This window comes from Pyrus communis, chromosome 6, assembly GCF_041283825.1.
Source record: "Pyrus communis isolate YQ-2024b chromosome 6, ASM4128382v1, whole genome shotgun sequence".
Lineage (NCBI taxonomy): Eukaryota > Viridiplantae > Streptophyta > Magnoliopsida > Rosales > Rosaceae > Pyrus > Pyrus communis.
The window spans coordinates 18318082-18340370 of NC_142570.1; the positions used below are offsets into that span (position 1 = coordinate 18318082).

General features: G+C 39.8%; 1 protein-coding gene across 1 annotated transcript; it reads right to left on the reverse strand.

The window, feature by feature from the left end:
* Nucleotides 1-2104: 2104 nt before the first annotated feature.
* Nucleotides 2105-2895, reverse strand: LOC148696379 (14 kDa proline-rich protein DC2.15-like). The gene has a single exon (XM_088695845.1). It carries the CDS (start codon nt 2815-2817, stop codon nt 2395-2397), a length of 423 nt encoding a protein of 140 aa, XP_088551971.1. The 5' UTR covers nt 2818-2895; the 3' UTR covers nt 2105-2394.
* Between the last annotated feature and the right edge of the window lie 19394 nt (nt 2896-22289).

Below are 22289 nucleotides of genomic sequence, written 5' to 3' on the forward strand. Positions count from 1 at the left end.
AGTATTTTTTTGTTATTCCAATCTTTTATCATCATAACTTATTTTGTTAGAACACAAATTTCTATCTGAAGTTATGAATCCCTTTTTCTTGTCTTTTGTAATTTTTTCCATTTGATTTATGATTGTGTTTATTCTATCAATCAGATCTTAATTTTTTTTTCTTTTCTGTTAATGAATAATTTGTCCAATCCTGAGATCTAATTTGAATGGACGATTACTGAATCATCCGATTACTGATTATTGAATCTTTTTTAATTTCACTCAATTCATATACTTCTATTTCTCTCAATCCAAATAATATAATTGGGTTTATTTTTAAGAGTTCTTTTATTATTTCTTTTATAAATAGAATGTTTTTAATGATCCCTTTTTTTTGGTTTTTTTGAGACATTTAGAAACAATTTTGTTTGTTCTTTAAAAATTCCTAGAATTATAAAACATTTCTTTTGCAATTTTTTTTTTTTTAGTTCTTTTAAAATCGGTTCAAAAAACCCTAAACCCTAAAATATTTATTCATCTTCTCCCATTTTTTTTCTTACGACAGGACATTTCGATTTTACAATTTTTCGAACAAAAAAAAAAAAAGTCAATCCGCATTTGAGTTTGGATTGGAATTTTATTTTGATTCAATTCAATTGAAGAGTCAACCTATTTTTTTTTTTCTGGTTCTAAGAGAAGCAGCTCTAGCGGTTGACTCGCTTCTTTCTAATTGTTTCTCATTATTAAGAAAAGGTAACGGAGATAAAATACGAGCTTGTTTTATAGCAATAGTAATTAATCGTTGTTGTTTTAAGGTCAATCTATTCACCGTCTAGATAATATTTTCCTTGTTCGCTAATAAATCAACTAATTAAACTCATGTTTCTATAATCAATTCGATCCCCCGATTGGATCGGAGGCAAACGCCTATGAAAAGATTGCTTAGATTTAAGAAAGATTCGCTTAGATTTATCCATGGTTTGTTTATTCCTTATCCTGAAAATCCCAATCCTATTTCTTTATTCTACATCATCTTTGATCCGATTGAAATAGGATTTGGTTTGTTTATATTTAACTAAATTAAAATAAATTATATATATATATATATATATTGTTATATATAATATGTAATTTTTCATCTTCCTTGACTGACACACGAGCGATCGGTTTGATCTATTTCTTATCTCCCCATGAATCGTATGTTTGTAACAACAGGGACAAATTTTTCTCAATTCCAATCGACTAGGCGTATTGTGTTGATTCTTTTGAGTAATATATCTGGAAATGCCCATTGATTCCTTATTAACACGATTTCAAACACAACTGGCACATTCCAAAATAACCGTTACTCGGACATCTTTACCCTTAGCCATGAACCTCCTTTGGTTTTTGATTCACCCCTTAGATGAAACATATGTACCTTTTTCACCAAAATTAAAAGGGCGCAAAAGGACAAAGTTTCAGTCAAGGATTAAAACTAAAGAATTATCGTTTTCTAGGACTCGTTTGGGTAGGAAGGTGAATCTCATAAAAGGCCAATTGGATATTTAGATCCTTCGCAGGATAAGGAACCGGTGTAGTGTTCCAATTTACAAGGACTTAGCTCGCCTTGGAGCCAATAATGGTACTAATTCTAGACTCTTGCAACTTTAGTCTTTTCTATTTTCTTTGCTGTCATATAAGAATATAAACTAGGGGAATTTGGGGTTAAATATAAAAAGGCATGATTGGTGGTCTATTGGAAACAAATCAGTTGTTGCTTCTTATCTAATCCAAAGAAAACAAGTCGACAGAAATTATTTGTTAGACAGATAAATTAATTTCCTTATGAAGTTTGAATGTTCAGTATTCAGATTGACGGCTGGCAAATAGTAAACTCAATCGTGGGAGTAAGATATCGATCTCAAATCCTACAGATTACTTATGTTCATCCTGTGCACTCTTCAATATTTTCATTTGAAAGGGCTCGTTTTCTCCAGATTCACAGTCTAGCAAGATGAATCTCTAACCCTAGGCCACCTAAGTTTAGAGGTCATGAGCTTGTTGATATCCTACAATAGTTAACAGATTTAGAAATTTACACATCTGAAATGATATTATCATATGGCTAGGAACTCAAATTCAATTACTTTCTGAAGCATAAAATACCCAATTTCTTTATTACAGCTCAATCAATATTTTCACAAAAATACAATGCTATAGAGGATGTGGATCAGAAAGCAAAGAGTCTTTCATCCATCCATCCATCCAGAAAAACAATGGAAATAATTATTAATAAGAATGTATAATGGAATTTACCAATAAACATTCCAAAAGCTCTTAGACACACCAAATATGGAAATGAGAAATTACTTAAGATAAGTAATTAAAAACAAGTGAACTGAGAGTATTATACGGATCAATAGTACTTTAAATTCAAGCACACTCGTAGCCAGTTGGGACCTGCTTCCCGCAGTAGTTCAGGAGGAGGCTCAGTGAAATGGGGATGTTTAAGTTGATCCCCAAGACATTAGCTTTGATTGCAGTGCAAAGGCACACTGCAGCGTCAAGGTCAACAAGGCCCTCAATGAGGCTGCAGCATGGGAACTTTGGTGGACCAACCACAAGGTGCACCAAACCATTCAACACGTCAGCACAAGCTCCCAATTTCAATGTGTCTCTGGGGCACGTGGCAGGCTTTGAGGGGTTGGGGTTGGGTAGTGCAGGACTTGCGTGCTTGGGTTGGTGTCCCTTCTTTGCAGGTGGCGGACAAACGACATTGGTGGAGGTGACCAAAGTGAAAAAGACGAGGTTGAGGGAGAGGAGGAGGGCAGTGGAAGCTAGAGCCTTGGAAGCCATTTGGGGAACTGGATTGGCTTCGAAAGAAATGCTCTTAGCTTTAGAAGGAATGAGAGTGATTTGAGTGAGGGTGTGTGTTTGGAGTGGATCCTAGCTAGGGTTTTTATAGATGGAGAGTGAGGTAGGGTTGGGCTTAAAATAATTATTGGATTGGAAATGATGCCTAGTGTCCAACCTGGCGGTGTAACATGGTGGGAGAAGGCTGTGGGATTATGGAGTTTGGATTTTTGTGGATGTATTAGTTGTTAATTCCAAGTACTCTTCAGTCCCTCCCAAAACAATGTTCTAATACCCAGCTGTAGAAATGAGTAAGAGCAAGGTTGAAATGAGAAGTTATGTGAGAAGATTGGTAAAAAATTTCTTTTCCTAGTAAATATTATTGATGTTTGGAAACTCTAGCCTTAAGGCTAACACATATAGGATCTTTGCTGGGTGGGATGCTGGCACAACATGTCTTGTTCCAGCCACCTTAGGCGAGTTTCCTAGAGAGGAAAACTTGGGGCGAGGAAAACACGGTGCTGGGCAAGTTGAGGCATTGGCTTTTTGTGTTTCTTTTTGTTGAAAAAGTTTTAGGGGAGGGAAGGCCAGGTGAGAGCATATAATCAGCTTTTTTTAGGACTTACAAAGGGTTTTTCTATCTCTGTTTTCTTTTTTTTTTTTGTTTATTTTTTGTTTTTACAGATTGGCCACCAAAATGAATTGCCGATAGAGGGACTTGAACATAGACCTTCGCTTAGTGAAGAGAACAATCATTACAACTTCAACCAAACCTCGTTACAGTTGAGGCATTGTTTTTTGTTTTAATAAAATTTACCCAACCTTAAAATAATGTCGATTTGGGTTGGATTTTCTTTAAAACAATTTTTTTTTCCTCAGTTGCTTACTTCGTTGCTCGAAACAGAGTTGAGAAGAACTCAGAGGGATACGTCGCCCATATAGGAGCAAGCACTATCCATTCTTTCTCTTCTTCACTTCTTAATTTTGATGGTTTGACTATTGTTTGAATTGTGTGGTTTTTATATTTTGTATTGTAATAACTTTAAGTATCGTGCAGCTATTGTGGATGCAAATTTCCGCCTTCTTCTCCTTTGACAAAAATGCACCTACAAAATAATAACACCTAAGATCAAGGCTAAGAGTCTCAAGAGCCCATGATGAAAGGGGTAGGCTTTGGCCGAAGAATCTCCGATGTCAAAGTTAGAATTTGAGAGAGAGTGTTTAGAGAATTTTTGGAAGAGATTCAACTTAGGTTTTTGAAGAAATGTGGGGCTATATATAGGGGTGTGGCCAACCCTATTTGGAAAAATAGGGACCGACCACTCATGGTGGAATTTTGGCTCTAATTGCAAGATATTATGTCAAATAATATCTTGCAATTAATATGGTAATTAACCAATTTGATTTGGTAATTAATCCCAATTTGAAAAGAATAATTGGGAATTACCTTGTGGGTGATCATTTGATGAGGAGTGATGAAAGGGTTTTGAATAAAATACCATTTTGATCACCTTTGACTCTTCCTTGATTGAGCCGTTATTGTCCGTTGTATGCGCGTGGTAATTTTGTTTTTCTTACCCAAAAGTCCACGTGTCTCCTTCATAATTTTCTTGATTATTTTGGCTCCATAAATGGCCCCACACCTGCTAGGCTACTCGCAGGAAAGGGCAACAAGTGTAGAGATCTTAAACTTTGATGCAAATTCCCACTTGGACTCGGAATTAGATTCTTCAAGGAAAGGGAAATAAATTGTCTCCAAAGCCTATTTAAGCTACATTAAGTAAGGGATTAAATCAACTTCGGAGGGCAATTATTTATCTCTACAAGAAAGAGAGAAAACTAGAAGATATTTGTTTCCCCTCCCCTAGCACTCTTCTTTGCTTGCTCATGCAAAGAACCATCTTCCGTTGATTTCTTTGTCTTCTCCACGCCTCACCAATGTAAGAAAAACTTAATTTTCTTTGTCTTCTTCTTGGGTAGTGCTGCCACGGCGTAGCCGTCGGGGTGGTGCGGCATGTCTGCTGGCAGGGGCTAGAAGTAGGCTTGGCATGGGCCAAGGAGGTGGTGTGGAAGGGGATACAGCTTGTTGTAGACGTGTAAATTTCGTTGCAAGAAAATGATGCATCATAAAGCTCTACGTGGCATATGACTCATCACAAATGGACAAGTCATCAATGATATGTGGCACAAATCAAGCAAAGCAAGCTCAAAACTTCCCCAAAATTCGGCCAAAAGGAAGAAATCTCCTTAAAATCGGCAAGGGGCACAAATTGCTCCCAAAACCGGAAAGAAAGCTAAAGCATCTTCACAAAACAAGCAAGAATTGAAGATTGCTTGCAAAATAAGCAAGAAAGCCCTATAGATTTGGCCAAGCAAGGGATAGTGGCTGAAATTAAACACAAAACATGCCTAAATTCTCCCATGGACAAATCAAGACGCAAATCAAAGCCAAATCCATCCAAAGGCATGCTTTGAGAAGTCTACAAATACAAGGTCCTCAAACAAGCATAAAGGTCAACAATTCCCACATTCAAGGCCGAAATTCTCACAAAAGGAGAACCTCTGCCAAATCTTTGAAGACTAATACGCTGCCAAAGCTCTCCTCGAAGAACGTACAACCAAAGTCGAAACTTTCTTTTGGCCAAAGCCGAAGCATTCCCTTGAAGAATCAACAAGCACTTGTGCCGATTCCTTCAAGACTTTGTTGCAAGCTTAAAACTTGTAACGACATTTGATTCAAGATCAAGTCGCCAAGACCCTTGAATCAACAAAATCCCACATCAACATCACCTTTGCCGCATGTCATACACAAACCTAGAAGTAAAGACTATCCACAACTTACGCATGTCGTACACAATCGTTCAATTGTTCTTTTGAGATCAAGTCATCGCGACCTTTGGATTAACAACCTATGTATCTACATCCAATTTGAAGACTGAATTAGAGGAAAATTGTAAACAGAGATTGTAACCATACAAATTCATCAATACAAATCTACTTTGTACATGTGTTCTCATTTCATTCATTACAGAATTTTCGTGTTTACAAATTTGGCACGATCGGTGGGACCTCTCCGCCTCTCATCTCTGTCTTCAAATCCACAAGAAATACACATGGCATCAAGAAAGTTGTTCCCGCAGCCAATGGGAAGAACAAGAACATCCTTGCCGCAAGTGGTGGCACTTTGGGCGTCAGAACCCAAAGCAAGGCAAGAGCTTTCTTTGGCGTGCCTTCCACCCCTACATCAACTTTGCCGAAGGAGCAAGAGCACCCAAGGTACAAGCCCGTGATCACCTTGGCCTCACTAAGGGTGAAAAAGGAAGAAAGCCCGAGGAGGTACTCTGAGTTGTTGACTTCTGATGCCACCTCAAGTAGCAACTCGTATCCCGTAGCCATGCAAGTCATGATTACTGGTGCGACTTCAATCGAAGATAAGCTAGCACAAATGAGTGAAGCAATCGTAAGGCTGACAAAGACTATAGAGGAAAAAGACTTACAGATTGCTACACTCGTCAACCATTTGAAGGCGCAGCACGATGAGAAAGTTGACTTGAAGGTTGATCCACCAAATGAGGAAAATGGTGAAAAGGAGGAGCCTCTGATGGACAAAGTTGAGGAAAAGCTATAGGTGGATTGAGGTACGACGCTCATGGGATCTCTCTCTATCCAACAGCTGCAATAGATGATCACAAACATGATCAAGGTGCAATATGAAGGAAACTTGCATGATTTTGTGCTGTACTTAAAGCCATACTCTAAAAGGATTAACGCCTTGAGGATGCTAAAGGGTTATCAACCACCCAAATTCATGCAACTCGATGGAAATGGCAATCCTAAACAACATATTGCCCATTTCATTGAAACTTGTAACAATGCTCGGACGAAAGGAGACTACCTCGTCAAGCAGTTCGTGTGCTCGCTAAAAGGTAATGCCTTTGACTGGTACATTGACCTCAAGCCTGAGTCTATCAACAGATGAGACCATCTTGAAAGGGAATTCCTCAACCGCTTCTACAACACTCGTCGCACCGTAAGCATGCTAGAGCTAATGAGTACGAAATAATGGAAGGATGAACCTGTCTTCGACTACCTTAATAGGTGTCGTTCATTAAGTCTGGATTGCAAAGATCGGCTTTCTGAAACCTCCTCCATTGAGATGTGTGTTTAAGGCAAGCAATGAGGGTTACATTGCATCCTTTAAGGCAAAAAACTGAGAACATTTGAATAATTGGCAACTTGATCCCATGATATGGAGTTGAGTATTGACAATCATGGGAAGAAGGAGCCGATCATCGACTTAAAAAATGATAAGGTGTTTGCCCCAAAGGTAGATAAGACTGGGAAAAAGCCCGCCAAGGAAGCTTTTGCTGTTTATACTACCCCCATCAAGACCTCCTCCGCGCCTGTCAAGATCTCCTTAAAAAAAAAAAATCGAAGGAGATGAAGGGAGGTGAGCCTTCTCACACCCAAGACAGGTACAAAAACACCTTAAGGGATCTAGAGTAGAAGACGTACCCTTTGACTAATTCTGATGTGGTTGCAATGCTAGATGACTTGCTGGAAAAGAAGGTGATTGAGTTACTTGAAAGCGCCTCGAAGAGATGAATCGCGTTAACGATCCTAGGTACTGCAAATACCATCGTGTCGTAAGTCATTCTGTTAATTAGTGCTTCATCCTCAAGGAGCTCATCATGAAGCTAGCACAACAAGGGCAAATTGAACTTGACCTGGAAGACGCGGTTGGAACACACACTACCATGATTGTGTTATGATCCTTTGATCCCATGCCTTTCTAAGTGACGCATGACCACTCCTATCCATACTTAAGCTATATGGCACCTTCTGTACAACCATCACTGGGGGTAAGCAACCAAAATTTGCCTACCGATGATGAAGAAGGATGGATATTGGTGACCTACAAAAGGACAAGGAAGCCAAGACCATAAGCCACAAGGCCAAAGGTGGAACAAGAGAGAAAACACCGTCATCGCAAAAGTAGAAAGCCCTAAAGAAACTTAAGAACTACTAAGCCAACGTACGTTAGGGAACCTATGGAGCAAAAGCCATGTATTCTCATCTCCTTGCACGAGTATTTCTTGAAAGACTTCTTCCAATGGTGTACTATCATTGCCTGTCACATGGTTGAAGTAGAGATAGAAGAGCCCTTAAAAGGCAAATTTATCACCATCGAGGATGAGAAGACTTTCACGCCCAAAGAAGGCCTACCAACATACTTTAGCATCAAGGAAGCACTATTATTGCCCAAGGAGATGCGAAAAGCACTAGTAGCGGTCTTGGTAAGTTCCGATGACCATGAGGTACAAGTAAGCAAGGATGAAAGCATGAAGCTTCGGCCACATGAATATGCCACATGATGTGCCGCCCATGACGTAATCAACTTCACTGATGAAGACTTGCTGCTGGGATCAAAGCCTCACAACCGTCATCTCTTCGTCTCTGGGTACATGAGAGAGAACAAAATCAACCGAATGCTTATGGATAGTGGGTCGGCCATAAACATCTTGCCAAAGTCAACAAAGACCACAATCGGCATCAAGGTGGATGAACTATCTAGAAGTAGCCTCCTAATCCAAGGTTTTAACCAAGGAGAACAAAAAGCGATAGGCATTATCCGAGTGGCAATAACTATTGATGAACTCAAATCAAGCATGCTATTCCACGTGATTGATGCAAGACCTTCCTACAACTTGCTTTTAGGAAGGCCTTGGATCCACAAGAATGAAGTAGTGCCATCCACCCTTCATCAATGCTTAAAGTTATACCAAGAAGGAGTAAAGGTGGTACAAGGTGACACCAAGCCATTCATCGAAGCAGAATCACACTTCGCAGATGCCAAGTTCTACATGGATGAAGACATGGTACCCAAAGCTCTTCAAAAAAAGATCAAATCCACAGGCAAAGCCGCACCTAAGAAACAAGAATGGCAAGCCGTGCCCAAGAAGCAAGAGGGGAAAACCGTGCTAACTGCTCAAGACAAATGCAGTGTTACTTTTAACATAGCTAGGCAACACTAAAGTTTCAAAACTACCACAAGGTTTTGTAAAACCCCTGCCAAATGGGTCATAACCAAGCTCTCTTCCAACCAAGAGGACCGAAGAAGGTTTCGACCCAAACGCTACAAACTCATGTCAAAGGTTGGGTACGATTTCACCTCCTCTTCAAATCTTGGAAAGAAGAATGCAAACACCATCAACAACAAATAAGGTGACCTCACCGAGACTCGAAAGAAGTTGAAGGAGCATGGTTACGGAGTTGACAACAACAAAGCTGGCCTTGGCTTTACACCAAAAAACCTTTTAGAAAGATGAAGACAATGCCAAAGGAAGAAAAGCTAGAGACGATGTTCGAAGCTCGATTCTTTCAAGGATGAAGTACCAAGCAACCATGGAAGGTGACACAAAAGGACAACTAAAGGTAAAAAGGCGCACCATCATCCACACCGGCTACTCTTTAAGCCAACAAGCCCAAGAGGACGGCACTAAAGAGGAAGTCCAAGATGTCTTCCACATCATGATCTAAGAAGACAAAGAAGACGAAATCCCCAAGGAGGATGTCACTGTTACACAATCATAGCTTCAAGACGGGGGGGGGGGGCAAACCATAGTTGATGATCTTAAGAAGCTCAACTTAGGCACAAGCGAGGCATCGAAACCTATCTTCGTAAGTGCACTACTAAGTGCAGACGAGATCAAGGAATACTACTAACTGCTATTGGAGTACAAAGACATTTGCTTGGACCTATAAAGAAATGCCCCGTCTTGACTGTACCAACGTCGTGCATCGTCTTGCAGTCAAGCCTGGAACGCGGTCGATAAAGAAAACTCAAAAACACTATCAATCCGAGCTCATCCCGCAAATTAAGACCAAGATTGACAAGCTAATCGAAGCAGGCTTCATTAGAGAGGTGCAATACCTTAAAGGGATCTCTAACATCGTCATTGTCTTTAAGAAATTTGGACAAATACGTGTTTGTGTAGATTTCCGTGACCTTAACGATGCTTGCCGAAAGGATGAGTTTCCCTTGCCAATCACCGAAATCATGGTGGATGCGACCACTAGCAACGAGGCACTATCATTCATGGATGGTTCCTTTGGATACAACAAATCCGCATGGCTCTCGAAGACAAGGAACTAACAGCCTTCCGTACCCTAAAAGGTATCTACTGCTACAATGTAATGCCTTTTGGCTTAAAGAATGTTGGAGCTACATATCAATGTGCAATGCAGAAGATCTTTAACAACATGCTACACAAAAACGTAGAGTGTTATGTAGATGATATAGACCAAGAAGATGTCTGATCACTTAAAGGATCTACGAATGGTGTTTGACAAACTACGACACTACAACCTCAAAATGAACTCGTTGAAGTATGCATTTGGTGTCATTTCTAGGAAGTTCCTCGGCTTCATTGTCAAGCATTGAAGTGGACTAGTCAAAGATCAAGGCCATTCAAAGTATGCCTAAGCAAAGGAATCTACATGAGCTGAAAAGTCTACAAAGGTGGCTTGCCTTCATTAGACGCTTCATCTCCAACCTTACTGGATGCTATCAACTTTTCAGTCGACTTATAAAGAAGAACGCTCCATTTATATAGGATGACGCATGCCGCAATGCCTTCGAGAGCATAAAACGGTTAGTAAGCCCATCTATCTTAGGAGCACCCGTGCCTAGAAAGCTACTCATCTTATACATTACCGCATAAGAGGGTTCCATTGGAGCACTATTAACACAAGAAAATGAAGACCAAAAGGAAAAAGTACTCTACTACCTAAATAGAACTCTCATTGGTGTCGAGCTCAACTACTTGCCAATTGAGAAGATGTGCCTTGCCTTAGTCTTTGCTGTCCAAAAGCTTAGATACTACATGCATGCTTTCACCATCTACTTGGTTGTTAAAGCCGACCAGCTCAAGTACATTATGTCCAAGCCGGTTTTGACAGAATGGCTATCTAAATGGGCGTTGCTTCTTAACCAACAAGAGATCATCTATGTCTCAGCTAAAGCCATTAAGGGACAAACCTTAGGGGACTTCTTTGTCGATCACCTAATCCCAGCCGATTGGATTCTCTAGGACAACTTGCCTGACGAGGAGGTGTTCGACATTAACATCTTCCTGATGTGGACAATGTTCTTCGACGGATCTGTATGAATGGACAGAGCAGGGGAAAGAGTAGTACTCATGTCACCACAAAGACAAGTACTACCCCATTCCTTCCGATTAAGCGAGCTGTGCTCCAACAACATTGCTAAGTACTAAACGTTGATTATTGGACTCTAAATGGTGATCGACATGGAAATCACAACGGTAGAAGTGTATGGTAACTCCAAACTCATAATCAATCAACTCTTGACTGAATATGAAGTGATGAAAGATGATCTCGTCCTATACATCCGGTTAGCAACTTAACTACTACAAAAGTTTGAGGCTGCGACAATAGAACATGTGCCAAGAAAAGAAAATCAAATGGCAGACGCTCTTGCTAACTTAGCCTTAAGTATGGCACTAGGAGAAGATGAAGTTGCAGATGTGCCAGTTTGCCAAAGATGGGTGGTCCCACTCGGCACTAAAATGCTACTAGATGACATAAACATCATCTCAGTACTTCCATTCAACACTGAAGAGTGGAGACAGCCGTTAATTGACTACTTGGAGCATGGAATGCTTCCAGACGATCTTAAACATTGCTTTAAAATAGGTTAACGAGCACCTCACTTCCTCTACTATAAAGAAACACTCTACCGACGTTCTTTTGAAGGAGTACTTCTAAGATGCCTAGGTGAGGAAGAAGCCAATCAAGCCATGGAAGAAACACACTCAGGCGTATGTAGAGCATATTAATCTGGACCAAAGCTACATTTCCAGCTCAAAAGAATGGGTTACTATTAGCCAAACATGGTGAAGGATTGCCTAGAATATGCCAAAAGGTGCCAAGCCTATTAATTCCACGCCAACTTCATACATCAACCACCTTAGCCTTTACACCCTACAATTTCCTCATGGCCGTTTGATGCATGGGGATTGGACGTCGTAAGACCAATCACACCAAAGTCATCTGCAGCAAAAGCCTACATCTTAGCCGCAACATATTACTTTTCCAACTGGGCTGAAGCCATACCCCTAAGGGAAGTCAAGACGGAAATGTTGTCCATTTTATCAAAGAGCATATCATCCACCGATTTGTTGTGCCACGCTAAATCATCATTGATTACGGAAAGTAGTTCTCAAACCGACTCATGGATAAACTCTACGAGAAATACTAATTCAAGCAGCATAAGTCTGCTATGTTTTATGCTCTAGCCAATGGTCTTGCAGAAGCATTCACCAAAATGCTATGCAACCTCCTAAAGAAGACGATCGGCCAAATAAAGAGGGACTGGCATGAAAGAATAAGCGAAGCACTTTGGGTATTTAGGATGATACATAGAACTCCTACCCAAGCTACGCCTTATTCTCTCGTATATGGCGTGGAAGCTGTTCTGCCACTTAAAAGTCAAATCCCCTCACTAAGGATGGCCATACAAGAAGGCTTGATTGAAGAGGAAAACGCAAAGCTATGACTTCAAGAGTTAGAAGCACATGACGAAAGGAGGCGCGAAGCTCAGCAACACTTGGAATGCTTCCAAGCACGGCTATCCAAGGCATTCAACAAGAAGGTCCACCCAAGGTCTTTCCAAACTAGAGATTTTTTCTTGGCATTATGAAGGCCTATCATTATAACTCACAAGACAAAAAGCAAGTTCACATAACAGTAGGATGAACCTTACATAATACAAGAGGTCTACACCAATGACACCTACCTAATCATGGCAGAAGATGACTAAAAGATCGGCCCCATCAACTACAGATTCTTGAAACGCTACTACCCTTAAGCCAAACACTCAAAGCTCATCGCCTGTATGAGCCTAAACTGCACACGACACAATTCTTTATGTTCGCACGAGCTTAAAAAGCGAGACCCAATGCACATGGCACAAGGCTCCTTGTTCGCACAAGCTTAAAAGGCGACACCCAATGATCCTCGCCTGCATGAGCCTAAATTGCACATGACAACAATGCTCCTTGTTCGTACGAGTTTAAAAGGCGATACCCAATGTTCCTTGTTCGTACGAGCTTAAAAGGCGACACCCATCACTTTTGGCTTGCAAGAGCATAAACTGTGTATGGAAAAATCAGCATCAAAACTGTCAAAACCATCAATATAATCAATCACTCCTTTGAGCTATATCATGACTTGATCCCTCCTCAATCGAGGGTACATAGGCAACTTGAAACTTCAAAACTTCAAGTTTAGTCACATCAACAACAAAAACACAAACACTTTGAAGAATAAAGAGCAAATTCAAGAATATGAATACTTTATTTCTTTATTTCTTTAATGGAAGAATTTTGCTACAAAGCCTTATTACAAAAGGAGCAAAAAAACAAAGAAGGATTCAAGCACAAAAAATGGAAGACACTACTTGAGAGCTATGTCCCTAAAACTACGATGATGATCTTCAAGCAAGCCTTCCAAAGTCTTCAAAGTCTATACATCTGTGGGAGACAAGGTGGGCATTTTCATGGCCGCACCTTTCTCTTGCTCTAGGCGTGAAACCTTTTCTTGATGCTGAGAAAGTGTAGCTTCCTGCTCCGAAAGAACACCTTGAAGACGTAAAGCTTCAGTTTCCAACTACTTTTGCTCACGCGCCAACGCTTCTAGATGTGCTTAGACGAAAGCCAAAGAAGTCCCTGTATCTTGATAACCTTCCAAAGCAGCTTGTTGAGAAGACTAAACTTGGGCAATTGATAAGTTTATTACCGCAAGCTGTTGAGCTCTAAGCTCTAGACTCAACTTTTTCGAGGAAATAGCATGCAAGGAAGAATACTCAGTCGAGGCAGCCATAAGTTCGCAATCCTCTTCTTAATATGGCTCTTGATGTCCATAGCGACGCAAAGGCTGATGCGATGGATGAGCTGCTCAGTGCCACTAAGGTTCGGCCCTCTAAGAGAAATCTCAGAGTTAGCTGGCAAAGGTGTTGGACGTATGGCGGGCTCTTACATACCTTTACCCATGCATGGAAAAATTAGGCAACTTAACAGATTTGGAACAAGCTTTGCACCGGATGGGTCCCCAATCTCTTCGTTGTAGGAAGATTGCTTCCAAATAGCATTTCCGTAAAGGAATGAACGCCCATGTTCCCCAAGTTAAAAGAACAAGAGGGCCCAGCCTAAAGAAGAAAAAGAAAGGTGTTAGAAACAAAAAACTAAAGTAATAAAAAACAGAAGAAATCATAAGAAAGAAGGAAATACATACATCTTTCTTAAGCAACACCCAGCCATCAAACTGAGGAGGTCTAAACATTTTCTTCTTCTTATGACTAAAATTAACGTCGCCACCATCCAAAACACCTTCAAGCGGTTGCTTGTTCAAAACTTGTTGACATTGCTGCAAAACAAGTTCATCCTCACGTGAGTCAGCTTCATCACTCGCCTCTTCAGAAGCATCTAAACGATGAGAAAATAAACACGGGTATTGAGAAGCTAAAGTTGCAGGTCCATCTTGCAAATGAGTTGCACTCGCACAATCAAAAGGTGCTAGCTGCGTAGGAATTGAGACGCATCATTGCGTGAACGAGAAGAATTGTTGCCACTTGTCATCCCCAAGTCTTCATGATGTACCTTTGACCACCAACCTACGTAGGCACGGGCCACTGGATTACTCTTGAACTCGTCCTTGGCTAGCAGGGTGATGGAAACATTTGTGAATGAATGAGTACAAGACTCCCAATGCATAGACCCAGCTTGCAAGGATTTCAACTGTGTGTTTTCCTTCAATTTGCCTGGTACATGTTGGACAAAGCCTAATTGCCTGCTGAAACGGTGAGGACTATACAGTTGAACAATACATTGGTCTCCTTGCTGCAAAGAAACATACCCTAAGTGAAGACTTGTAAGATAAGACAAGTTTAAGAAACGAAGGTATGAAACATCTATGAGGCCTCGCCACATTGAGCCAACCCTTGCTAGATGGTTCATTCTCAAACCTTCATAGCTTCTAAACAAAGCTCGCGCCTACAAATCATAAAAACTCTTCGTAAAAAGTACGCCAGAGTACTTTGTCATCAAAGGCCCTAGCTTGATTGAAGTTGGGGAAGAAGGCCCCGACTTGTCTAAAGTCGATGAAGAAAATTGAGTGCTAAAGTATTCACCTAACCAATCGTACACATAATGGTAGGGAAGTACTGCAACACGATCTTCAGTGCTTGGTGAGTTCGAAATAATGCTGAAGCCATTGTAAATGTTGGCTAAAACCGGATTAGCAAAGCTGAAAGATTCACCCATAGCCATCTTGTTAGCCAGTTTGAAGACTCTGGGACAGATAAAGTTGACGTCGTCTTTAGGGAAAACAAACTTAACAAGCCAACAAGCTAAGAAAGCGGCTAGGTAAGATTCTTCCACATGCTTTGACACTACGCCAAGTTTGTCAAATGTTTTTAACTTGGTAAGGGCACGGCGTCTAGCTGAACCACTGACACCTGACGGGTCGGAGTTTTCCTTTGGCTTAATGGCTTGTTACGGCCACTTTTCTTCAAAAGCTTCTTGTACTTCATGGCATCCCACTACCAAAATCGGATCCATGAAGAAATCTTCATGCCTGACTTACCCTGAGCCTCCTGAGAAAGCTTATGATACTTCCAAAACAAATAGCAACGACTCACTGGCAATCCTCGGCTATTGTGATGACAAAATTCCTCCATGCTAGGAACAACTTTGTCGTAAAACTTAGCTTAGATCAACAAGCCTCCGATATTATGGAGATCCCAAAGTATATAGATATCTCCCCTTGAGCTATATGAAGTGTGTTGGTTGCTGAACACCAATGCTTAATGAATGCACGAATGATGGAAGGATGGCGATCATAACTAAACAAAGATGCGTACACAGCGTGATAAAGGCCCACGTTGGTAAGTACATCTTTGGATCGAGTCAAGACATCTCCAATCCACTCCCAATAAAACTCAATAGAGATGACTTCTCTAGCAGTTGGTAAAATACTATTGCAAGTTGCAGCTCCGCTACGGACGCGATCGCCAAGAACCTCAAACGAAGCTGGTGAATTGTCACAAGCTTGGTGTGAAGGATTCAAGATAAGAATCCTCGAAGTACAAGCCTTTTTCTTCATATTTAGTCAATCGAAATCTATCACCTCCTAAGATTTGTTAGAAGACCATGAATCGATGTGCATTGATTTGTCTTTTGAAGGAAGAACATGCACCTTAAGGCTAGTCAACAGTGCACAAAGCTTCAACGTCATTCCCCTATCTTGCAAATCACCTTCCTTTGCAAGAATGGTGATGGTATTGCTCTTAAAGCATTTAAAAACCACCATGGCTGCAACCAAAATAAACAAACCAACATAAGCATAAGAGTGAGGCGGCAAAGAAACAAAATTGTTTCACTAAAGCAAAAGACATGCGAGACAAACCTCGTGAGTGTTAGAGGGTGACAATGACAAAATCGCAACAATGAAAAGAAATCAGCCACAAAAGCTTGAAGAGCACGGCAAAGAGGGCAGCTACAAGATGATCCTTCAACGCACACTACAGTTGCAAAGAAAACCAAAATGCTACGCAATCGCACTACCAAACCCGCAACGATTACGTAAGCAGTTTCTTCCATTGCACGACAAAGAGGACAACTACAAGATGGTCCTTCAATGCACACTACAGTAGCAAAGAAAACCAAAATGCTACATAATTGCACTACGCAACCCTGTAGCAATTAGGCAAGCAGTTTTTTGCACAACACCACACGATAAAAGGGGCGCACTGCAACTAGCAAAACCCATGACAAAGCACAACAGCAAGCACACGGCAAGGATGTGAATTGTGAAAAAAAAAACACATCCAATTGTCCTATAAATAGGGGTCAATTGCTTCCTAATGCTATAAGGGAAATAAATACCCAAATAGCAAAAGAAAAAGTTCAAAACAAGGAAGCACATTCCAACCAAAAGAAGGAAGCAAATTCCAAGCAAAAAATAGCAAGGTGATGCACGGCACAAAGGAAAAATACATGCTATTTTTGCACCAAAGATCAACAAAGAGAAGAGAAGGAAACAAAATAATAATAATAATAATAATAATAAGGAAAAAGCTTTAAAATTTCCAAAACATAAAAAAATAAAAATAAAAAAATAAAAAATAAAAAGAACAACTCCCTCCTTGCCGTGGACAACAAAAAAGGAAAAGAAAACTGCCTTCCTCGCCGTGGAAATTAAAAGAGGATAGGAAAAATGCTCCTTCCTTGCCGTGGGAAAAGAAAAAGAAAGTGAAAAATACACATCCTACTTACCCAAGGACAAGCATTAAATCTTTCCAAAGCCTTGAAGGAAATGACCAAAGCTTTCCAAAATATTGAAGGTAATCATCTAAGCTTTCCAAAACCTTGAAGGAAATCACCAAAGCTTTCCAACATTTTGGAGGAAATTGAAGGAGGTTCCTACCTAAGAAAGGAAACACATTTTTTTGCTACAACCAAAATTCAAAATACACCAAATGTATTTTGTCAAAATTATGAAAAAATCAATACATAAAATAAGTATGTGCCAATTTATTCATTTCCAAATTTTCTTTCAAGATCAAGCCTCTAGGGCCCTTGAAGATTTTTGCTTTTTTCATTTCTTTCAAGGTTAAGCCTCTCCGGCCCTTGAAGGAAAAAAATTCATTTCTTTCAAGATCAAGCCTTTACGACCCTTGAAGAAAACTTTCATTTTCACTCAAGATCAAGCCTCTATGGCCATTGAAGACAATTTTCATTTCATTCGAGACCTAGCCTCAACGGCCCTTGAAGAAATGTTTCGTCCAAGAAATACGCCTCAATGGCCCTTGACGAAATTCATCATTTCAATTCAAGAAATACGCCTCTACGGCCCTTGAAGAAGCAAGCTAATTGGAGATCAAGTCTTAACGACCCCTGAGTTAGAATATTCACATTGTAGGACTTCAAAACACGTTTCCTACATGTGACAAGCACATGCCTACAACACACCTTCAAGTGGAGGCATTTGTAGACATGTAAATTTTGTTGCATAAAAAGGGTGCATCATAAATCTCCACGTGGCATATGACTTATCACAAACGGACAAGTGATCAATGACACGTGGCACAAATCAAGCAAATGAAGTGTATAACATTCCCAAAATTCGGCAAAAGGGAGAAAATCCCCCTTAAAATCGGCGAGGGCCCCAAAATCTCTCAAAACCGGAAAGAAAGCCAAAGCATCTTCACAAAATAAGCAAGAATTGAAGATTGCTCACAAATAGGCAACAAGGCCTATAAATTTTGGCCAATATGAGGAAGGTGGCTGAAATTAAGACACAAAACATGCCTAAATTCTCCCATGGACGAATCAAGACACAAATCAAGGCCAAATCCAACCAAAGGTGTGGCTTTGGAAGTCTATAAATACAAGGACCCAAGACGCACAAAGGGGTCAAAAATTACACATTGAGAAGAATCTGCTATCTGATATGGTAAAAACTAACACAAATTAAACCCTATATATTATGCAATCGTAGTATGAGTAAGTAGGGATCGTTCTATTCCGGGGATTAGAAAGGATGCTAATCAACACAAATTAAATTTATAAAACTGAAATTTAAGTTAAACTAACAACAAAACAACGAGGGAGGAGATTTTGGACGAATTTAACTAAAACAAAATTAAATAGCAGCAAGTAAATTAAGTTGTGAATGAAATATGGATGAAAGGATAGCTAAATGATTCTTCTCCACACATGAAACATATGCATACAAATCGATTTCCAGTTATTCTTGCTATAAACCATGAATGACAATGCCCCAAATTAATTGTGAACATCATTAATGAACTCTCAGATTTTCCTAAGTTCATTGAATTGGACTCAACGACTCAACCAAATTATTCTTCTTAAGTTCCCTAACTATGAAAAACATGATAGAGATACATCTCAAAGATCATTAAGTTCTGTGAAAATCATAAGCATTGACAAAACATTTGTAACGATGAAAAGCATGAAACTCCTGCCAAGAATTTACTTAACTCAATGATGACTAGTGACTTTTACTATGTACAAATATAAGTTCATAACAATTAGGTGAAATTCCCTTATATTCTAGCATCAAATCCTTGCATGCAAACTAAGTGTGCACCCTTAATAAACATACAAGAATAAGTTCTCAATAAAGCAGATAAGTAAATCACATTCATGTTTTATGAAATAATAACTGGATGTAATCAATTTATATAAAACATATGATCATGGCTTTGAATTCACCTCTAGCTAAAAAGAAACTTAGTTACACATGTTCAACAGAACTGAAAAACAATCTAAAATAAACATCGAAACTTAAAACAAAGATAGAAAGAACTCTGAAAATTCCAGCAACTTCAATGCATGAACGGTAGGCATGGCACATCCTAAATCTCTGCAGGAATTTCATATATATAGGGGAAAATGGCTGAATCCAAGGAGGAAACGGTTTTGGCGTTTTTGAGTTATTTTAGGACTCTAAAAATCAGGTAGAAAGTGTTGGAATGTGATTAGGGTTCCTCCTTGTAGCTGGAGATAAGATAAGATAATGTTTGATAAGTAGGATAAGATAAGATAAGATAGGATACGATAAGATAATGTTCCTCTCCAACTAGGATTCCTCTTTCTTGTGTAATTCCTTGTCTTCCAAGCCTCAACTTTAATATCTCCAGATTTTAGCACATGTCTAGCACCATTTAAACGCCAAAAACGTTCAACCCATATGTTATCCAATCTAAGTCCAAAACTGCTCCAAATTGCTCCATTTTACTATTTATTGTCATCTTTACCAATTGGACCTACAATAATACGATAATATCTTATATTACCAAAATAAATGGAGATTAACTAAGTAAATGCAAAGAAATAAGATAACAAAATTGCATAAATATGCTCCTATCACATTCTTCGAAGAACGCGCAACAAAAGCCGAAGCTTTCTTTAGAATAAAGTTGAAGCACTTCCCTTGAAGAATCAACAAGCACTTGTGCCAATTCTTTCAAGACTTTGTTGTAAGCTTAAATCTTGTTAAAGATTTCAAGATCAAGTCGCCAAGACCCTTGAATCAACGAAATCCTACATCAACACTACCTTTGCCTTAGCTTTGAAGTGAAGACCATCTAAGCGTTGTTCCAAGCTCGAAACGTGAAGCAATCGTTCAATCGTTCATCTGAGATCAAGTCATCACGACCCTTGGATCAACAACTTACACATCTACATCAAATTTGAAGACTAAATCAAAAGAAAATTGTAAAGAGATTGTAACCCTACAAATTCATCAATACTAATCTACTTTGTACACATGTTCTCGTTTCATTCGATACAGATTTTTCGTATTTATAGGGCTGCTTGCCAAAAAAGAAGAAACTGCTTAAGTTTGATTTCTCAATTGCCGTAGATGGAGTAATCAAGGATGAAGCTGCTAAAGATGAAGTGTCAGATGAGTGAAATGTTGAGTGTGAAGTGACTGCTGCCCCCTGACCATTTGCTGCTTAACTGGTCTTTAAGTATTCGATATATTGAGTTGTGTGGCCTTCTCTCACTGGAGAGCTTACCCAGATAGGAGTCAAGAATTGGTTTATCCTCTCGTGCAGGAAAACTTACCCAGATGGGTGTCGGGGAATTAGTTTACCCTCTCGCACTGGAGAGCAATTAGTTTACCCTCTTGCATTAGAGAACTTACCTAGATGGGAGTCGAGGAATTGGTTTATCCTCTCGCGTTGGAGAGCTTACCCATATGGGTATAGGGGAATTAGTTTACTCTGTCTCACTGGAGAGCAATTAGTTTACCCTCTCGTACTGGAAAGCTTGCCTATATGAGTGTTGGGGAATTGGTTTACCCTCTTGAACTGGAGAGCAATTAGTTTTACCTCTCATATTGGAAAGAAGAGCCATATAGGTGTCGGGGAATTGGTTTACCCTCTTGTACTAGAGAGCAATTAGTTTATCCTCTCACACTAGAAAGTAGACCCATACGGGTGTCAGGGAATTGGTTTACCCTCTCGCATTGGAGAACTTACCCAGATGGTTGTCAAGGAATTGGTTTGCCCTCTTACACTGGAAAGCATGGAAGTCGTTGTATGCCCAGCTGAAGAAAACTAAACTGCTAGACATCTAAAATAATCCTCAACCTGTGAGGTTTTATTTGACGATTTGCTTGAGACTTAGAACTACTTGTGGAACCCTTGTAGACGTGTACGTAGAAAGCACGATGAATTATTCCCAGACTTTCTTCAAGTATTGCACCATCTTTAAATGTTTCGTCATGTGGCCATTTGAGGCTTGGTTGGTGATCAGCTAAGAATTTGAATGGATTGCAAGCTTCTTCACCACTGAGTCTTTTGCTAGCAAAGGATGCTAATAAAGCCTTGTCTTCTGCTCCGTCATTGGATGGCTTGAAGTTTGGAGTGCAATGGGCTTTGTCGGCGTGAGCTATACGGCAAGATCGACACCGCTGGGAGCCGTGGTGCAAAATCGGCACAGTTAAGAGCCATGGAGACATATCAAAGGCTGCCAAGAGCTGTGGAGTAGGTAGGCATGGTTGTGAGTGCAGAGCTGGGGTTGGCTTAGGCCAAGTTGTGCGCAACAAGAGAAATTAGACCACTAGGTCCATAATGTTGGGCTACTGGTGATATGCTGCTTTTGAAGTAATAATTTTTGAAAATAAGTTCATCTAAGTAACATCTATGCATCTAATTAACAATTAAAGGTGGAATCATGCTTCTATGCACTCAAAAACAAAGCTTTACCCACGAAATTCAAGGCCTAGTTGTTGGGGTGAACCAAAACTCAACCCAAATATTAAATAAAAAAGTTGAGAAACTTTTGTACCTTTGAAACACCTTATTGCTTAGCAAATGATATTCACCTATGTTAGGGCCTTTGCTTCTTGCCTCCATGACTTCTTGGATATGGATGAAGGAATGGATTCTTCAAGTTCCCAAGAAAGGGAACCTCTAAGTTTCCACACCAAGGAGAGCATTGACGAAAAGATGAGTGACCTAGGAAAAATGGATGCTAGTCCATTCTTCTTAGGGTGGCCATCCTCCTAAGAGAAGAGAGAGCTTTTGTGTTTTTCTCTTTTTCTCACTAGAAAACCCTTATGAGGGAATGACTTATAATTTCCTTCTATAGCCGCTTACATTGAGTGGCATAATTGAAATTAAAACTAATTCTCCCTCACACTCTCTATGGTTTGCCATGTGGGTTGATTGGGCTTTCATGCCCTTTATGTTTTCAAGTTGTCATACAACTTGAGTTATTGGACTTCACATTCGAAGCCCATTGGGCCTTGAGGCCCAAAACTAACCCGAGGTTTAAAACGAACTTATTGGTTTGATTAATTAACCTATTAATTAATCCTAGCCATAAATAAGTAAACCTTTTAATTATCCTTACTCA